The 18,518-nt window shown below is 36.4% G+C and overlaps 3 protein-coding genes across 3 annotated transcripts; 2 read left to right on the forward strand and 1 right to left on the reverse strand.

The window, feature by feature from the left end:
* The first annotated feature begins 229 nt into the window (after nucleotides 1-229).
* On the forward strand, nucleotides 230-3,731 carry LOC145626272 (protein TRAUCO-like). The gene is made up of 2 exons (XM_081678703.1): nucleotides 230-1,446; nucleotides 3,269-3,731. The coding sequence occupies exons 1-2, from the start codon at nucleotides 303-305 to the stop codon at nucleotides 3,532-3,534; spliced, it is 1,410 nt and encodes a 469-aa protein (XP_081534829.1). The 5' UTR covers nucleotides 230-302; the 3' UTR covers nucleotides 3,535-3,731.
* Nucleotides 3,732-5,126: 1,395 nt separating this feature from the next.
* On the reverse strand, nucleotides 5,127-10,714 carry LOC145628462 (ABC transporter G family member 15-like). The gene is made up of 9 exons (XM_081680759.1): nucleotides 10,032-10,714; nucleotides 8,009-8,088; nucleotides 7,459-7,923; nucleotides 7,228-7,350; nucleotides 6,995-7,126; nucleotides 6,577-6,861; nucleotides 6,221-6,493; nucleotides 6,030-6,137; nucleotides 5,127-5,838 (listed from the first exon to the last, which is right to left on the reverse strand). Exons 1-9 carry the CDS (start codon nucleotides 10,381-10,383, stop codon nucleotides 5,485-5,487), a joined length of 2,172 nt encoding a protein of 723 aa, XP_081536885.1. The 5' UTR covers nucleotides 10,384-10,714; the 3' UTR covers nucleotides 5,127-5,484.
* Nucleotides 10,715-13,730: 3,016 nt separating this feature from the next.
* Nucleotides 13,731-17,661, forward strand: LOC145628463 (beta-amylase 1, chloroplastic-like). Its single transcript, XM_081680760.1, has 4 exons — nucleotides 13,731-14,438; nucleotides 16,061-16,271; nucleotides 16,413-16,523; nucleotides 16,637-17,661. The coding sequence occupies exons 1-4, from the start codon at nucleotides 13,837-13,839 to the stop codon at nucleotides 17,438-17,440; spliced, it is 1,728 nt and encodes a 575-aa protein (XP_081536886.1). The 5' UTR covers nucleotides 13,731-13,836; the 3' UTR covers nucleotides 17,441-17,661.
* Nucleotides 17,662-18,518: the final 857 nt, after the last annotated feature.

An 18,518-nucleotide genomic window follows, 5' to 3' on the forward strand; every position in this document is an offset into this window, starting at 1 on the left:
TAGCTTAAAAATTAATATAGAAAAGCAAGCTATAAAGCATTGTAACTTGCCATTGGAGATGCTTACCAAACACGACCCTTAATTTTAAAAAATATTTAAGATCATGCTCAAATTAAATCTCGCTTGCAAAAGTTCTTTTTTTTTGTTTTCCCATTGTCTTTAACTTCTACCGTTAGATTAACAATTTAACACTTCGATAAACCCTTAAATCAGTAAATCACCCCTCTTTTAATTTTCCCTCGCAATTCCATAAACCCTAAATTATCTTCCCCTTTTCTCGCTCCCTCTCTCTCTCCTCTACAATGGATACTTTGCAAAATACTTACAAAGACGATGAAGATGAAGAACCAGAAAACATCCCACCTCAAATTTCCCCAAATCAAAACGACCCAATTCCTGAATCTACTACAAACCACACTGATGAACTCAGTACAATTGAAAACAACGACATTGTTGTTTCAAACCCTAACCCAAATCCACCTTCAAGCCCGAAAATCGCTACAATTGAACCCGAATTACAGCCCGAGTCAATGGCTGTGGAATCGGCGGAGAATTCGACCCAATTGGCTTTGAAGTCCGAAACTTTAGGGTCGGAAGATATTTCTTCTGAATCAATCTCTGAAGATGAGCAAAACCCGGAAAAGAAATCATTAGGTTTGGGGGAAGATGAAGAAGAATTAGACCCACCTTCGAAGAAGCAGAAATCGCTTTCCAATTTTGAAATTGATCAATTGGATTTGGATTCACAATCTGCGATGAAATCGACACCGGTTGGTGGGAATGGAGGTGGGAGTATCAAGAAATCGTCGAAGAAGAAGAGCAAGGGGAACAATGTGTGGACGAAGACGACGTCGAGGAAAGGGAAGAAGAAGTCTAAGAACAACAATAATAACAGTAATCACAATCACAATGCCGTTCCCCCGAAATCGGAAGATACTGTGTTGATCACTCCGATTCCGAGGTTTCCTGATAAGAATGATGATTCCCCTGAATCGAAGATATGTCTTTCTAAGGTTTATAAGGCAGAGAAGGTGGAATTGAGCGAGGATCGAATGAGTGCCGGGAGTTGTAAAGGGTATAGAATGGTGAGGGCGACGAGAGGGGTGAGTGATGGCGCTTGGTATTTTGAGATTAAGTTGGTTAGTTTAGGAGAGACAGGGCATACAAGGTTGGGGTGGTCGACGGAGAAAGGGGACTTGCAAGCTCCGGTGGGGTACGACGCGAATAGTTTCGGATATAGGGATATTGATGGGAGTAAGATACATAAGGCATTGAGGGAAAAGTATGGGGATGAAGGGTATAAAGAAGGTGATGTTATTGGGTTTTATATCAATTTGCCTGAAGGGAATTTGTATGCTCCGAAACCGCCTCAATTAATTTGGTATAAGGGGCAGAAGTATGTTTGTGCCCCGGACCCGAAGGAGGATCCCCCAAAGATCATTCCCGGTGAGTTGCTTTTTTCCTGTCCAACTTTTGTTGTTCTTGTTCATTAGCCTGCAAAAGTTTATAAGTATAGATATCTTGTTTGTTGGTTGGTTTTGTTTAAGCAACATTTTGGGGTTATGTTATGATTGTGTTTGTGCAAAGTGTAGGTTAAAATGAAGTGGTAATGATGTTTGTGCGAATTCGAATGCTGTTTTACTTTGCTTTCAAGTAATGCAAAGGGGGGTTGCTATTGTAGTTTGAGTCAAAGTTTAATTCCAATACTTAGTTAACAACTTATACTAGTGATTGAACTTTAGTGCATCAGTTTGTTGAGTACTTCCACCAAAGCAATAAGGCATATGTTTAATGTATGTTATAACAAACAAAACAGGTATGTTAACATAGCTGCATCCTAGTTTCACTTAATAACCCGCTTTCCTCAATATGGGTTAGCTTTACCTCCAATTTATGACGATTGGTGACTACCTAAGAACCTTAACCGTGGCAACATACTTGTAAACAGCATTATGTTTTCTGCCTAGTTGGAACAATGAATCCAACAAGTATACATGATGAGTGATTCCCACTTAACTTGGATTGTAAAAAGTTGGCCTTTGGCATCTATGTGTATCATTATTCATTACCAGCAAGCTCTGGTCTCAATTATTATTGATCCCCACGAGATTCTCCACCCAAAGGCTTTAGTACACAACATCATGTCTCACAGAAGATGTTAAGCTTCTGATATTTTTAGTTTAGATCATGTTTGCTAAAGATATGAAGCTGATGCAAGGAAATTTACCATGTGTATCTTGTATCTATTTCATGGAAGGTTGTGGTTATGTGGGTGTTAAGTCTCTTATTGGATGTGCTCTGATGGTTTTCATATCATGCTGTTGACTTTCATGGTAAAGATCGATCTTGTTTTTGGGCGGGATGTTGTGGAAAGAAAGAAGACATAGTTAGATGCCAATGTCATGAGTAGGCAAATGGCCAAATGTGTCAGATTATGGTGACTTTGAAATCCTATTGAAGAAAGTGTTTCTAGAGGAGTATTGGGTGGTTGACAAGCTAAAGGGAAGCTTCTGTTGGTTGATGGATGATATGTGTATTTTGGTCACTAAGGCTGAATTTTATTATGTATGCAGCATCTTCTCGTAGAGTCTTAGGATATGAGAACTTCTATTACATATCTGAGTTATGCAATGAACAGCAATTGCTTGCATGTGTGAGAAGGAAAAGTTGTGAATATAAATCAACTTGACGGAGTATTAGGAGCCTAGGAGGCTTGCTACCTTTGATAGGGTGAGTAACTGATTACTGAGAAGTATAGTAGGACTATTACTCTCAAGTTGTACACTTGTAGGGCTGTACTAGACCTAGTAGGATAACATTACTAGATCATATAATTTGAATTCTTGGAACCTTAGTACACCAGAAGCAAGGCACCTGAATTTTGACCCTCCTGAAATTGATCCAATCTGACCTGAAAATAATTAATTGAATTTTCTGCAGAAACTGACTAGCTGCAGACTCCAAATCTTACTTGACCCAAAATAACCTAAATGATAACCATATGTATCATAACTCATAACCCAAATATGATGTGAATTGTCAGTTTGAAGTCTTGAACCATCTTTTTCTCAGGTCTAGAGGACCGTAATTTTGTTCCGTTTCATAGTTGTGTATGTATGTATGTGAAATGTGGCAATTGGACTATTGGAATTATAATGCCTTTGTGTCTTTTATTCTGTTGAGTTTATCTGTAAGATATTGTGATCTACTAACAAACATTTATGTTGATTGTAATTAAGAGTTTTTCCTTATCCAATTTGCAATGCAGGAAGTGAAATATCCTTCTATAAGAATGGCATTTGTCAGGGAGTTGCTTTTAAAGATCTTTTTGGTGGACGCTACTTCCCCGCTGCATCAATGTATACCCTTCCTAATCAACCCAATTGTGTGGTGAAGTTCAACTTTGGTCCTGATTTTGAATTTTTTCCCACGGAATTTGAAGGCCGTCCGGTTCCAAAGCCCATGATCGAAGTTCCGTATCATGGATTTGACAATCGAGTTGAAAATGGTGTATTAGATGAGGACAAGCAGTAGGATGTTTTCTTATAGTGTTGTATGAAATATCTGGTGCTAGGGATCCTTGTCCTTTTCTTTGCTTATTTGCTTTGAAAGGAAAAAGATAATCCTCCTAGGAGTGCCCTCATGCTACAGAGAATGAATTTGTACTATGATTAATGATTTATCTGATATGTTCTCTTGGTGAATACAAATGGTTATTTTTATTCGTTGCATTCTAAGCAAAAAAGTTCATCTTTATTCTTTTTGTTTGATGATTTCTCATTCCTGCTATGGTGTTACTTTGAAGTATCTATGATTTCACTTTAAGTTTTATTTGGGAAAGTTCTTTTGTGAAGTGATGAATGCTATTTCTAATACTATCGGTTGAAATCTGATGCTTTAGAGCTATCACAAGTGTGTGTTTTTTCAGTTTTCTATTTTGATTTTACACCAGTGAAGTATAAATTGATTGCCTGAGTATCTGCATGGACCTTGACTATTTTGTATCTACTTCAATTGAAAATATTAATTGAATGTATTGAAGGTGATATGGCTGTCTTTTATTATTATCTTCACAATGATGCTACCTCTTACTGGCAGGTGTAGCACACTAGTACCTGTACCTGCAGAATGTCGGACATTTTAACATTTCTCAGGTGACTCAACTGTATAATTCATGGCGTTCTTCTTATCATCTTCAGGCAGGTTTCCATGAGATAAAGTGAACTCAGCATGAAGGAAATTCACTCTGACTGCAACGTAGCCAATGCGGCTGATTTGAGGATGATGGTCACCAAGGTAAGAATTATTTTAGGCTTCTAATTTGGTTTTTAACTAATCTTTTTGCTGTAGTATTTTAATCGAATATGTTTCTCTAATATGCATCAATGACCATAACTAGACTTTTTACCAATTGTTGCATTTTAACTGAAGTTGTTATTAATCCTAATCCACTGATTGTCCTGCACTGGGTTTACATCCCTTCTGGCATTCCTGGAATGACAACAAGGGCCAATGGGTGAAATTTTTTTATAACTTGCCTGCTCCCTTTCGCCATAACTGCTAAAAATATCTAAAAATCTCTCATACTTTCTGCTTAGATGCTATGGGAAGGGCTTTTGCAAGTGTTCAACATATAAGTATGTGACTATATTTTACCTTCCCTCTTTTGCCGTGTTAGTTGCTAGGACCTTTGCCAATAATTATTTTAAACCCTGTCCACTATACACAGCAAAATTTAATTGTCGAGAGCTTATGTTTCCATGGTATCTCAATCTCACCCTTGTTCTCGATCTGCATAATACCAGTTCAGCATACTCATTTTTTCCTTCCCCATTTTTCAATACAAATCTCATCAAAATGAGATTTTATCCATTTTGAAGTATTGTAAGTGTTGGACCTGTTGGTGATACTATCTAACTATTCATTTCTTGTCAATGTTCTTTCAACTCTTTCATGATCTATGATGGCTGACACTGCTTCTGTACCGTAGTCTGTAACTCTGTAAAACTAGCTTATTTTTTACAATCAGAGCATCATTATTGGTTGATCCTGTGTTGCTGTATAAAGTAGATGGTGCAAGTGTGCAAAAGAGAGGTTGAGAGGGAAGAGCCTGGGGACATGGAATATTTGGATCATATTCATATATCAGTGAATGGCTATAAGCCTATAATTGTCCGTGACCTATAAGAATAAACAATCTTTCTTCTACATCACGTGTCTTCTTGGTTCAACATGTATTCTGTATAGAGTTGCATTTCTGTTACAGAAAAACTTTGTAACTTGATTTGTTTCCTATATATTAGGATAATTCATACTGCTCTTCAATTTGAAATTTGCTCCAATGGGCCTAACACCATCTTTGTGTTGAAGGTCTTGAGGGATGTAAATCATAGGTAAAATGCACAATGATAGAACTCTCCTATGAACAATAAGCTTACGGAATTGACACTGTAGATACACTTGAAAAATTTACTATAGCTTCTTCTAGGGGATTGGAGAACTAAGCCCTTCTTGATATGACAATGGATATTGAGGTTGATATCTCCTGGAAGGAAAAGCAGTCCTCCTGAAAGAGGGTCTCTTCTTTAGATGGTTCAGAGTCTTCTTTCTGTAAAATGTCTGAAACATTGGTGTTGCTTTCTCTCTGATCTTGAAGACAACCAAAAAGAGTAGCCTGTAAGTTAAGATGAGCAGGAAAATTCCACCCAAGTCCCACCACTTGGACCGGTCCAAGGGAACCCCAAACATTTTTGTGACAATATAACTTCCTGTTAATTTGGGATCACCAGGTATAAGTGGATCAAACGTGAGACCAACAAGATCGTTTTTGTATCCACCCTGCATATACCAAACTTTGAATTAGTGAAAGTCTACATTTAATATGAAGGTGGTATTATTTTTGAACCCTCTGACCTGATTGTTAAATGATCTGAACTTAGTGCCAACATTAATATGTGTTAAAAGTGTAACTTATGTTTACTTTCTAGTATAATTTGGCATGCATAGTAGCATACATTGATAATTATTACCTGTATTGCCCAGGATCCAAAACTAAGGTATGAAATAGGATAGCGCCAAAACACCTTAGGAAGATCAGGTAGTAGACGGAAAAAGCCTGAGGTCATCATCATTATTCCCTGCATAATAACAATTTGTGATCAGAAAAGACTTGTATTGTAAGTACGTGAAGAATAGTCATGAAACAATTAGTTCGTCTTACAATGACTCCAGCCCCTGTGACGAGTCCCATTAAAAAGTTGGGAACTAGTGAAGCCACCACCATCATACAGCTCTCGACTGCTGAAATGCTTGCAAAAAGACTGAGGCAGTAGTATACGTAGTGAGAGAATTCTGGACGGAATTTCACCATGTACCAAGTTATAGTCCCTGAAGCTGTTGCTATTGCTACCAGGTATGGGAATGAAGAGAGAAAGTTTGATAGAATATAAACTACAACTCCATAGTACCCACTGAGCCTCTCGCGATAAAAGATCTGCAATAGAAAGAAACTTAGACTCATGGCATCGTGATTTAAAACAAGAGTCCTTTCCTAAGAATTTAGAATTCAATGCTTGCCTTCATTTCTTCGATGAAGGATGGAAAACCTCCAATAGACATAAAAGTCATGAAACCTGATACGAATCCACCACACGCTCCTCTGGCCAAGATTGCACTGTAACCAGTGCCAACATCATAATAGATGGTACCCACACATATAGATACTACAATGTAGACAACTATCCGTAGCCAATAGTATCCGATGTCTCGGGACATATTTACAAAAGACCTCCTAGTCAGTGTAGTTAACTGCTTCCACCAGCTGGCTTGGCTACCCTTTGGTGCTTCTGTTGGTAGTCCTGCCTGCAAATAGATGGTTATCATTTAGGATTGACAAAAGTTGCAGGGTTTTTTTTTTCCCTTTTCTTTTTTACTTTCATGTTTAGATGGATTTTAGATTACATTGACTTAGCAAGCTTGTGTCTAGGATGCTTACAATTGATGTTATTTCTTGGATCCTTGCTCGGGTCCGTTCTGCATACTCTGACCGTCTATACTTCTCAATAAGCATTGCTTTTATCTGTGCTGTTTCCATTTCCATCATAGGATCTGATAATGTTGTGATTTGCTACAGAAATCGGACAAGGAAAAGGGGAAAAACAATATTAGATTGAGAAATAATTTAGTTTGAAAATCTTAGGATAACATGATCTTAATTTGTGCACATACTCGGGCTTGGTAGGATCCCTTCAGTGTAGCTGTAACCTTATCAAAGTCTGAGTTGATACAGCGCAGAAAATGGTCTGAGGGATTCCTTTTACTTGGGCATGGGAATCCAGCTTGTGCAAAGAACTGTAATGGTTAATTATAGATTATATATTTTTTTATCTTTATAAATCTAGAATAGAAATCATTATTAATTTTTTGCATTTAACATAGTATTCGTGTTCATTTCCATACCAGAACACCCTTTTTAGCATCGCCAAAGTAGACCAGTTCACCAGAAGACAGTAGGCAAAGGTCATCAAACAAAGTGAAAACTTCACTGCTAGGCTGGTGAATTGAAGAAACGACTGTCCTGCCCCCATCTCGTGCCACACTCCTAAGGGCCTGGACTACAAAGAAAGCTGAAGCACTATCAAGCCCAGTGGTTGGCTCATCAAGAAACAAGAGACGAGGCCGTGTGAGTATTTCAAGGGCAATACTTAATCTCTTTTGCTCTCCACCACTTATGCCCCTCAGATGCCAATTGCCAATTATAGTATCTGCACACTCTTGGAGACCCATTTCCATTATGGCCCCTTCTACAATCCCTTCGATCTCTTCTTTCGCCAAGTTTGGTGGAAGCCTCAAATATGCTGAATAAGTGAGTGTCTCTCTTACTGTTAGAGTTCCAAGGAGTACATTTTCTTGCGTCACATATGCCTGAAGTTACAGTTAAGTCAACAAGTTTATTCTTTCGTCGTATATTTATGTATTTTATGTCCAAACTCTCATATTAACTACTTACCACTCCACCATATTGCAGTCCTTTCTTCTTGCCATTGAGTAGAATATTTCCAGTCATGACAACATTTGCTGAGAGTCTGCCTGCAGAAGGGACAGTCGGAGAAACCAGATGCTATCAAACTTGTATATGCAAAGCAGATTTGCTGGTAAGCAATAAAACTCCTACTTCGTAATTCAATTCTTGCATCTTAGCTTACATGTTAATTTAAGTTTTAGAAAGCTGTGTTCTTTTTTATACTACTGAACTATTATCTTCCCTTAATTCCTTACTGTCAGTTTAGCTCTGTTTTAAGCTAGTGTGGCCAAACATAGCCGAATTCCTTGTTATGATTATGAATTTACATTCAACAAATCAACCATGTAAATGAGTGATCCATGAATTTGCTTAATATCCAATACTTAATTATCTTTAATACATAATCTCTCCCTCCGATGTTACTATAAGTTAATACTACTATCAAGTTTTAAGGTGCTAGTTTTTGCACCGACACTTAAAAACTGACAAGTAATATCGCATTATTATCTTAACGAAACAAATAATATTGCACTATATTTAATTTAAAACATCGTTAAATGGTCAAATATTGCAGAACAAAGGGAGTACTGTATAAATTTTCAACCACCATTTGAGTTACAATTGACTTGTATGGGACACATTAACTGCTGAAGCTCAAAGTTGAGCAGTAAAATGGACACAAATTTAGAGAAAAAATTCTAAGTTTATGGCATACCCTACATTAGTTAGCTGTTAATGAAGCTGGCAGTGAGTTTGGTGGAAGCATTAAAACTGAGTTTATGGAGGGTAGTTGAAGTTCAGTTATCTCTTTACAACTTATTTAAGAGAGAAAGAGAAATGTCCCTTTTTTGCAGTTAGATAGATCTTAATGCTCTTGTTTCCCGGGCTGGTGCACTCCTTTAATTTAGGATGCTTAAAATTCCACCAGTTGTATGTAGACGAGATTAGTACTCATATCTTGACTACACTCGTTATATTCCAGCTGTTTCGTTTTTATAGGTGTATTACGAAATTTATATAGTTATTCTTTAGAATAAGGAGTAGATTGTTTTATTTTGTGACCAAAATTGAGTTAATTGCTCTTAATTTTGGATATGGTCCACCAAAATGGTCCATTCAATGCAATCTAGATATACCTCTAAAAATTGCACCAAATAATTAATCAACATGTGCTCTTTAATGATTTGATTTATTGTTTACAAAAGGACCACTTAACGTTAAGATTAGTCACCCAAATTCAAGAAAAGATAAAAATGTGAATAAATCCAAATGAAACTTTAAAAAAAAAAAAAAGAAAAAAAAAATCAAAATTACCTCCTCAAGAAGGAAATGATGCTTTAAATTGAGACATTAATGTAAAAACACTATACACCTAGAATACAAGATTTCCAAAACCCATTTTTGGGGTTTCTTTTCTTTATTAATTTATTTGCATATGATTTGTTCATGTACTTATTCCTATTTTAAGCACACAATCAATGTCTCTTCCTTTTGAACTTAAGCAAAAAAATTGATAGAGTTAATAAAGTTAAAAAAGATTCAAATCTTCAATATTACTATTATCATTATGGACAAACAATTGGCTAATCATGTAACATTAACTCTTAAAATACCCATCAAAAAGATAATAATTAAATCACAAAGTTGAATATTCAATTTATTTATAGATCTAACTCCTAAACACAAATGGTGAATTATTATAGTGGTTTCCCAAATCCTACCATATAATAATTGCTCTTATAACACCTATTTCCTTGTTTCCTTTTGAGTTTTTTAATGAATGTTTTTACATAGTTTGTAATATTTTTATTGTTTATTGAGCATATATATGTTTTAAAAAATAGATAAAAATTGCAGATAAAGTTATTTTAGCTGGTTTAATCTTCTAGTTTGGCAATCTGTTGAATTTCGTTTACATCAATTATACTCGAGTCAATTATACTCGAGTGATGAGAAAAAAAATAATCAAGTGAAGTAGGAAGATAAGAAAGAAAGAAAAAAGAAAAACCTGCCAATGAATCAAGAAGAGTAGATTTGCCAGAACCAGAAGGACCCATAATAGCCATAATCCTACCAGGCTCAGCATAACCATTTATCCCTTGAAGTATCCTCTTTGTTGGCTTATTCCCAAAACTTGGTAGCACCACCGTTAGATCTTCCCATACTAGATACGCCACTGCTGCACCACCAATACCACCGCTTCCTCCACCGCTTGTCTCCGAATCATCGTCGTCTTCGTAGACGGCGTTTTTGTAATTCCTGTGTGAACCACCTGGTTCATTTGTTGCTAATGCTGTTGCTGCCTCGATCTCCATACTACTATTACTATTACGATTACTATTATTATTATTATTATACATAGCTGCTCATATAAACCCTCTCAAAAGAATAGCTAAGTATATAGTATACGATCATATAACTTATAAGACTTAACTCCTAAGAGTCCAACTGCCAACAATGTAACACTAGTTTTCTTTTGTATGATGTGATATAACATTAATACTGATAATAATGTATTAATTATGATAATGTGATGTAGTTGAATTATACTAGTATTTGATGTTATGCACTAGAACTAGTAGTACAAATTCTAATTTACACAAGTTTTTTAGAGAGAGAAAGAGAGTAGTGAGTTAAAAAGGTTTAAAAACACACGTAATGTGATATATGGGTGGCAAGTGGAGAGAGAATTTAATGCAAACAACGCTGTTTTTAGGTAGAGGGGAGGAGTATGAATTTGTTACACCGCTACAAAATAAAATTTAAATTGAATGTGGTTTTCACATTCTTGCTATTTATGGCTTCATCTACTATCCAATTCTTTCTTATTGTTGAGAGTTGTCAATTTGTTATGGGTCTACTTGAAACAATCAAATACTATCTTCATTCGTTTTGGTGGGTGCATTATGTATTTTGATTTGTTGAATATTGATACGTGATTTAATGATTGTAGTCTGTTTTTGAGCTGTTTGTGGTGATGTTGGTTTGGGATCGATAAAGGTTGTGATCGAGTAGGTTTGAATGTACCAATCAAATGAAGTTATTGAGTTGTGGTTATCAGTATTAATACATATTAAGGGTCTGTTCTCTTACGTTGAAATTCAGTTCAGTGCAGTTCAATTCAGTTCAGCTCCTAATTTCCTTCTCTTATAAAATATTCAGTTCAGTTCAGTTCAATTCAGTCAATGAGAATAGGCCCTAAGTAATATGATAGTACTTAAAAGTATCTCTAAATACTACTAGCATAATAAGGTTAAAAGTGTAAAAATATTATTGCGTATTTGCGTGAAAGAAGGATATATTAGTTAGAGTTCGTGATCAAGTTACTCCAAGGTCGATGATTTAAGTTACAGTTAAGGTACCTAAAAGAGCTTGGTTTTGAAATCGAGTATGTAATGAGAATTAAAATGTGGGTAAAAGGGACAATTCCTATAGCATATTCTCATAGGTCGATAATCGAAATATGTGCTTTAAAAAAGATGCGGAATACTAGAGACCATTTTTCTATCGATGAAAGGGACGTGGAGTAGATATTCTTTACACTACACAAACAATGGAGTTGCAGAATTTTATTTTCATGAATTCTCTACATCCAAATATCTAATACGAAGTACAACGTAATTACATGATGACAAATAGACATATGCACACATCATGGGTAGTGTGGTAGTACTATAGTAGTGTGATATTGTCCCTCATTAAATTTGGCCATATCAAGGCCCAATACCACAACGATCAAGGCCCAATACACAGTTATTGGGCCCTGAAAATCTAGATGTCATTAGGCCCACTAGGCCACTAGAATCATGGGTCTTGAACTATGTCAGACAGAGACAGACACTTAGAATGTTGGACCTTGAATACTTTTATTAGGGTCCATGTCAATTGTTTTTAGTATAATTAATGTGAATTGAACTCTGTTAAGGTGTTTGGGTTGAGCTTATATGAGCACAGTTTGTTAATCAACATTGCATCAACATGGTTAATCCTGTATTACACTCCATAGAATTCTAGAGTTACAGGGTGTGGCATGATTTGATCATTGTGATCTGAAGAACTCAGTTCTTTAAGCTTGTAAATTGCATCATGTATTCATGTGTAATTAACCTTAAACCATCCTTCGTTTTGGCCTTTGCTATATGGCAGTGACTAAGGAATCACTAATTCTGCAATGTTCTTGATGAGGTTGAGCAGTCAGGCCATGTTACGATCATTAAGGTCGTCGAACTGCTCCTTTTCACCAATTTATGTTATGTTGATAACTTGATATGTTTATGCTCTACCATGTAATGGAGCATATATGGTGCTTTATGCTTGATTCATGATATGTCTGTTTATAATTTTGTTATGTTTTGATCCTTTTGCTGGATGTATTTTTCGCCAGCAAATTCATGTATGATTTGAATGTTGTCATAATTTCATGAAACTAAAGCAAAACTTTCTGGCTTACATAAGTTTCGCATTGCATACATATTGAACTATGCCAAATTGCTGAATCTTTTTTGGTTTTGCGTTTGCAATCGCTCCTTACATGTGTAAATGTAAATCTTACAGTTGAACTTCGTCTTCTAGGATTGAGCTGATGAAGTGCATAATAAGGTTGGAGATAAGACAGGCAGACACCCCTTGGTCTAAGATATATGCCTTTTTGTAAGTACTTTACTTTGCTGATTGTAGAAGCGTTTTGTTTTTGCTTTCGGGCTTGGAAAAGCTATCAGTAAGAAGAGCCTTATGTAAGGCAGTGTTTCCCACTTTTCACCCGGACCACTGCACCACTCTTAAATGTTGCAATGCAACATCACAATTGATACATCAACTGTTTGAATGTTGTTATGCAGTGCATTTCACCTCCTGTATCCGCGTTGGACCCTCAATACATATGAACACTTGACAGTTCATATGTTTTCAGTTAAAACAGCTTATTACACACTTGGACACGAGTCTGTGTTTAGAAAGTGTACACACTTCTGAAGTAGAGGAATATCTGAATACATTTGCTGGTTTTGGTGAAATTAATTTCTTTTTCTGCATGTAGGAGGATGACCTAAGGACGTTTAATAATCGTTTAGAAGATCAGAACCATTACAGGTCAACATGTAGACGCGATTGCAAGAAGTTGTTAGCTAGCCATTATAAATCTTGAATCATAACAATCATTAAGGTGTACATTAGTACAGAGTAAGAATGATTATCAATTTATCACCATATTAGCGAAATTCATTCTATTAGGACTTTTGTATTTTTGGTTTTTCCAAAACTCAAATCTACAATATCTACGAATTCTCTTACTCCCTTCGTTTCAGATTAATCGAAATACAAAGTAGTAGACTTGCCCCTATATGGACCAACAAGGGGATTTGCATTCTTAAACAAAAGGAGTTATGTTTGTATCAAAACCAAACACTCCTTACTCCACAAACTGCTAATTCAACGGCCACGTGTCATTACCTTACTAACTAAATAACCTTTTTCCAATAACGCGGGTTTTACTTTCATTTCATAACCGATCTTCCACTCCACCTCCCTTCCTCCATTTTCACGTGCTTTCCACAAATCCTAGCCGTAGATTCTGTCATCTCATCTCCATCCTCCACGTGTCCCTATTAACACGTGTCATCATATCAACGCCCAACCTATTTATCCGAAAATCCCATCAAAATTCCTATTTAAACACCCCCACTTTCACTTTCCATTTTTCAATATCTACTTCATCCCAACAAAAAAAAAAAAAAAAAAAGAAAAATCAAAACTATTTATTTACAATCATTACTTTTTGAGATCTTCAAATTTGAATTAAATTCAGTCCTACTTTAATGGCGATGAGCTTAACACACCAGATCGGAGCACTCTCAGGAACACCACTTCCGGTGGAAACAACCGCAACAAACGCCGCAGATTCATCGTCAACACTGAACGCATCGGCGGTGTGGAAATCTCCAACACCGCCATTAAAATGCAAAGTGACACGCCAAAGCGGTGACCTAACCGACATGCTATCACCCCCAGTGAGCCCATGCCGGTCTCCTCTAAGAGCGGATCTTACCGCAGCATGCCAGGCATTTGCGACTGCTGCGGAACATGAAACCGCGGTTGAGAACGAGTATAGAATATCATCAAAGGAGAAGCACGAGAAAGGCGTGCCGGTTTACGTGATGATGCCGTTGGATAGTGTTAAGATGGATAATACGGTGAATCGGAGGAGAGCGATGAATGCGAGTTTACAAGCGTTGAAGAGCGCGGGAGTAGAAGGGATAATGATGGATGTGTGGTGGGGTTTGGTGGAGAGAGATAATCCTGGGGAGTATAATTGGGGTGGTTATGTTGATTTGATTGAGATGGCTAAAAAACATGGGTTGAAGGTTCAGGCTGTTATGTCATTTCATCAGTGTGGCGGTAATGTCGGCGACTCCGTCTCGTATGTTTCTCTACCTCCTCTCTATTTTGTGTCAAATAGTTGCAAATATTATATCTGATTTCAATCAAATTTTGTCCTCATCATTAAGGGAGGTGTTAATGTTTATGATTGATGAATATATGATTTGTTATATTTGTGTTTAACACGTTAGATTAAGATTAGATTTTCTACAATTACCATTTTTTAGAATAATTGGATCAAGTTTGTGTTTGATTTGTTGATGAATTGACATTTCACATAGTACACTAAATGTGTCAGAAATTGTGAAATTATTCTTATAAAGAAATAAGATGATTGCTTATTATTCTTATAAAGAAATAAGATGATTGCTTGAGGAGGAGTGTGGTTGTACACTAAATAGAAGTATTAGATTGAGTTGTTGTTTTGTGCTCAAGTTGAGTTTGAGTTTCTCTTAAAAATATTAAATTGGGTTCGTGTCGTGTCAAAGATTGCAAACTTTAAACTAGTAAGGTTGAAAGCAATGTTTGTAATGAGAGTTTGTGTTCTCTTCACCTACAATTTCACTTATGTTATCTAAAATTTTTAATCAAAAGTCATACTACGAAACTTATTAATTTGTAATATTGTGTACGTTATTTTATCTTGAAATTATTAGCCCTTATCTTATTGTGCGTAAGTGCACTCGAAGCTTCCGGTGAAGAGTACGTTTAACTAGGATTTGAATATTTTGGAGATAGATAGGTAGAACAATCCACACATTTGTCAATATATGATTGAGAGTGTTAATGTTGATGGATAATTTGTTGTTTGGATATGTGGAAGATTTTTGTTGATGTGTTAGTGTAAATGTAATGGAGCCGTAGATTAAACGATTCTTTATTAGCCATACATTTTTTTTTGTAATTTATTTTGTTGTGGCTAAAAGGGAACTATAAAAAAGAGTGTACTTTTCTTGACATTATTATATAATTTGGCAAAATTCACGTGAGGCTGATGTCAATTAAGAGTCTATGACAAATTGACAATCTTGCGGTACTTGACAAAAGTTGGAGTGGATTGCTTTTGGGATTTTCTTCTTTTCTTGAGTTTGTTGGTTGCTTTCACTTTCCCTTTAAAATTTATTCGATTTTTAGTATTGAAGTTTGATGTAGTGTAGACTCTTTAATTTCATAATCTTTTAAAGGATGTGTTTACTAAATGTATGCTAGATTTGATTAGAGGTCGGTTTACGAAATTGAGTTTATTTACTGTAGTCTCCATCATATCATTAAAGGATGATAACGCGTGTCCTATCTTTTTGGGATGGAGGATCTTCTCTTTTTAATGAGCTATACTCACATCAGAGTTTGTTTTGTGATGTTGATTGAATTATATATTTAATGACTTACTTTTTTTTGGAAGGATTAGAAGTTATGCAACATATTGCTAATGACTTATTTTACATTTGTAAGGAACTAAGGACTGTAGATGATATGTTTTGGGCATGCTAAATAGTTAATAGATCATGCAGAAGAAGGTAGATTAATGTGTACACCAAGTTCCTTATGGAAGAAGGGATTGAATAATTCATAAGATATGGTACTTGTGCATGATTCTTTGTCAGATTTATTCATAGTTTGATCTCAGTAATTGATGTCTTGCTTTGCCTTTTGCGTGTACAGAATTCCTTTGCCAAAATGGGCAGTGGAAGAAATGCAGAAGGACCCGGATTTGGCATATACCGATCAATGGGGCAGAAGAAATTTTGAGTATTTATCACTTGGTTGTGATACCCTGCCAGTCTTGAAGGGTCGAACACCAGTGCAATGCTATTCTGACTTTATGCGTGCTTTCCGAGATCAGTTCCAACACCTCCTTGGTGACACTATTGTGGTAAGATCATTTTTAAGCTTTAGGAGCCTTAATTTGTTGGTTGAGTTGGAGTTGGGTCAACCAAACAACAATTAAGACCTTTTTTTTTCCTTCTCAATTTGTAGTTGTTTTACTGAAGACAAAAACATCTGCTTTTAACAGGAAATACAAGTAGGGATGGGTCCTGCTGGTGAGCTACGATACCCTTCATATCCGGAACAAGATGGAACATGGAAGTTTCCTGGAATTGGAGCCTTCCAGTGCTTTGACAAGGTATCCTTTTTTCTCTTATTCGTTTATGTAGTCTAATGAGTCTGATAAACTCTTTATGGGCTGAACTTTATTTGTGTACGTTGTTCCTAAAATGGTTGGTTGCTGGTATGCAGTACATGATTAGCAGCTTAAAAGCTGCCGCAGAAGCTTCTGGTAAACCAGAATGGAATTCAGGTCCAACTGATGCTGGCCACTACAACAATTGGCCAGAAGACACTCAGTTCTTCCGTAAAGAAGGTGGAGGCTGGAACAGCCCCTATGGTGAATTCTTCCTCACTTGGTACTCCCAAATGCTCTTGGATCATGGCGAGAGGATCCTCTCCTCGGCCACTGAAATCTTTAGGGACACAGGCGTCAAGATCTCAGTAAAAATTGCTGGTATTCACTGGCACTATGGGTCCCGCTCCCACGCCCCTGAGCTGACAGCTGGGTACTACAACACAAGGTATCGTGATGGGTACCTTCCTATTGCTCAAATGTTGGCGCGCCATAATGCTATTTTCAACTTCACTTGCATTGAGATGCGTGATCATGAGCAGCCACAAGATGCCTTATGTGCTCCTGAGAAGCTTGTGAGGCAAGTGGTTTCAGCCACTCAAGAAGCACAAGTTCCATTAGCAGGGGAGAATGCTCTGCCACGGTATGATGAACATGCACACGAGCAGATTTTGAAGGCCTCAGCATTGGAGGTGAATGAAAACTCAGGTGAGAGAGAAATGTGTGCATTCACATACCTGAGGATGAACCCGGACTTGTTCCAAGCTGACAATTGGAGGAAATTTGTGGCATTTGTGAAGAAAATGAAAGAAGGAAAGGATGCAAAACGATGCTGGGAGCAAGTTGAGAGAGAGGCCGAGCATTATGTGCATGTTACACAGCCTCTCGTTCAAGAGGCTGCTGTTGCTCTCATGCACTAGATGTTGTGTTTAGAGAATACAAGGAGTACTTACAATATCAATTTTTACTTCATTTATCAAAATCAATTTGTAATGTAAGCCATGATATAAATGTTCAGCTTCTTTTACTCCTGATCAGTACCCCCTTTATTATTATGGGGGCTGTTTACTATGTAAAAATGAAACCATTATCATATAAATCTACAAAGCCTGAATATAAATTAAATTTGCATTAGCTGAAAGCTTGGTCTAAATATTTCTTCAGTAAAACAAACAAATTAAATTATAATTATAAATTTAGTAATCCCTCTGAAATATTTTAGATATTCACTATCTATATCCTATTTATGTCTCTCCTCCTTTCTCTCTCTAAAACCCTAGCCTCCATTGTTGAATTTTGAAAGGGTTTCCATTGATTTTAATCGGTGGAAAGTCCCTTTTAGGTTTATAATAATACTTCCTCCTTTTGGAGGAATTTTTCTCCCTCGAAAGAAAGGGTTTCCGATCTCCTTCGAAAGATAAGGGTTTTTCGACCTCCTTCGAAAGACAAGGTTTATCTTCTCTTTTCGAGGGAGAAATTTCTTAGTTTTGAATCTATGGTAGCAGATCTAATGGATTGTCGTGAAATTATTTCGTTGGTGAAAAAGTTATCAAGTTTTCGAATACGAACAGATGAATCAGAAGGAAAACATCCTCACGGCTACAAAGGATCGTTAGATTGTCTTTCCAACAAGGCTGTAATTTTCAGCGATATAAGCGGGAGATGCTCCGCAGTGCAAGATCTACTCGACGATCGTAGTTTTTATGAAGGAATATTCTATTTGATTCAATATCTTATGTATTTGTTAACGTCGAATCTTTATTGTAGATGTCAGTATGACTTTTAATTAATGAAATATTTTTGCTTTACAAAAAATATCCTATTTATGTCCTCTCTTTTTTTTTCTTTGTTTTTTGGCATAAATCGCGTAATTTGTGGGATAATGAGACATTCAGAAACTCAAAATTGCTTAACGATTGAGTGAAAAAAAAAAAAAAAAAAAACTTATCAGTCCATGAATGTCTGTGTTGTAAATTACTTGGTGATTGACCTGTAATT

This window comes from Chenopodium album, chromosome 4 (assembly GCF_948465745.1).
Source record: "Chenopodium album chromosome 4, dcCheAlbu1.1, whole genome shotgun sequence".
Classification (NCBI taxonomy): domain Eukaryota; kingdom Viridiplantae; phylum Streptophyta; class Magnoliopsida; order Caryophyllales; family Amaranthaceae; genus Chenopodium; species Chenopodium album.

Bases quoted from the DNA above. Each gene is read 5' to 3' on its own strand.
- LOC145628462 (XM_081680759.1), bottom strand. From the start codon at position 10,383: ATGTATAATAATAATAATAATAGTAATCGTAATAGTAATAGTAGTATG. The intron at 8,089-10,031 runs GTTTTTCTTTTT...TCCCTTCTGCAG, and splicing joins TCTTCTTGATTCATTGGCAG to GCAGACTCTCAGCAAATGTT. The intron at 7,127-7,227 runs GTATGTGCACAA...CGATTTCTGTAG, and splicing joins AGGGATCCTACCAAGCCCGA to CAAATCACAACATTATCAGA.
- LOC145628463 (XM_081680760.1), top strand. From the start codon at position 13,837: ATGGCGATGAGCTTAACACACCAGATCGGAGCACTCTCAGGAACACCA. The intron at 16,272-16,412 runs GTAAGATCATTT...TGCTTTTAACAG, and splicing joins TCCTTGGTGACACTATTGTG to GAAATACAAGTAGGGATGGG. The intron at 16,524-16,636 runs GTATCCTTTTTT...GCTGGTATGCAG, and splicing joins CCTTCCAGTGCTTTGACAAG to TACATGATTAGCAGCTTAAA.
- LOC145626272 (XM_081678703.1), top strand. From the start codon at position 303: ATGGATACTTTGCAAAATACTTACAAAGACGATGAAGATGAAGAACCA. The intron at 1,447-3,268 runs GTGAGTTGCTTT...TTTGCAATGCAG, and splicing joins TCCCCCAAAGATCATTCCCG to GAAGTGAAATATCCTTCTAT.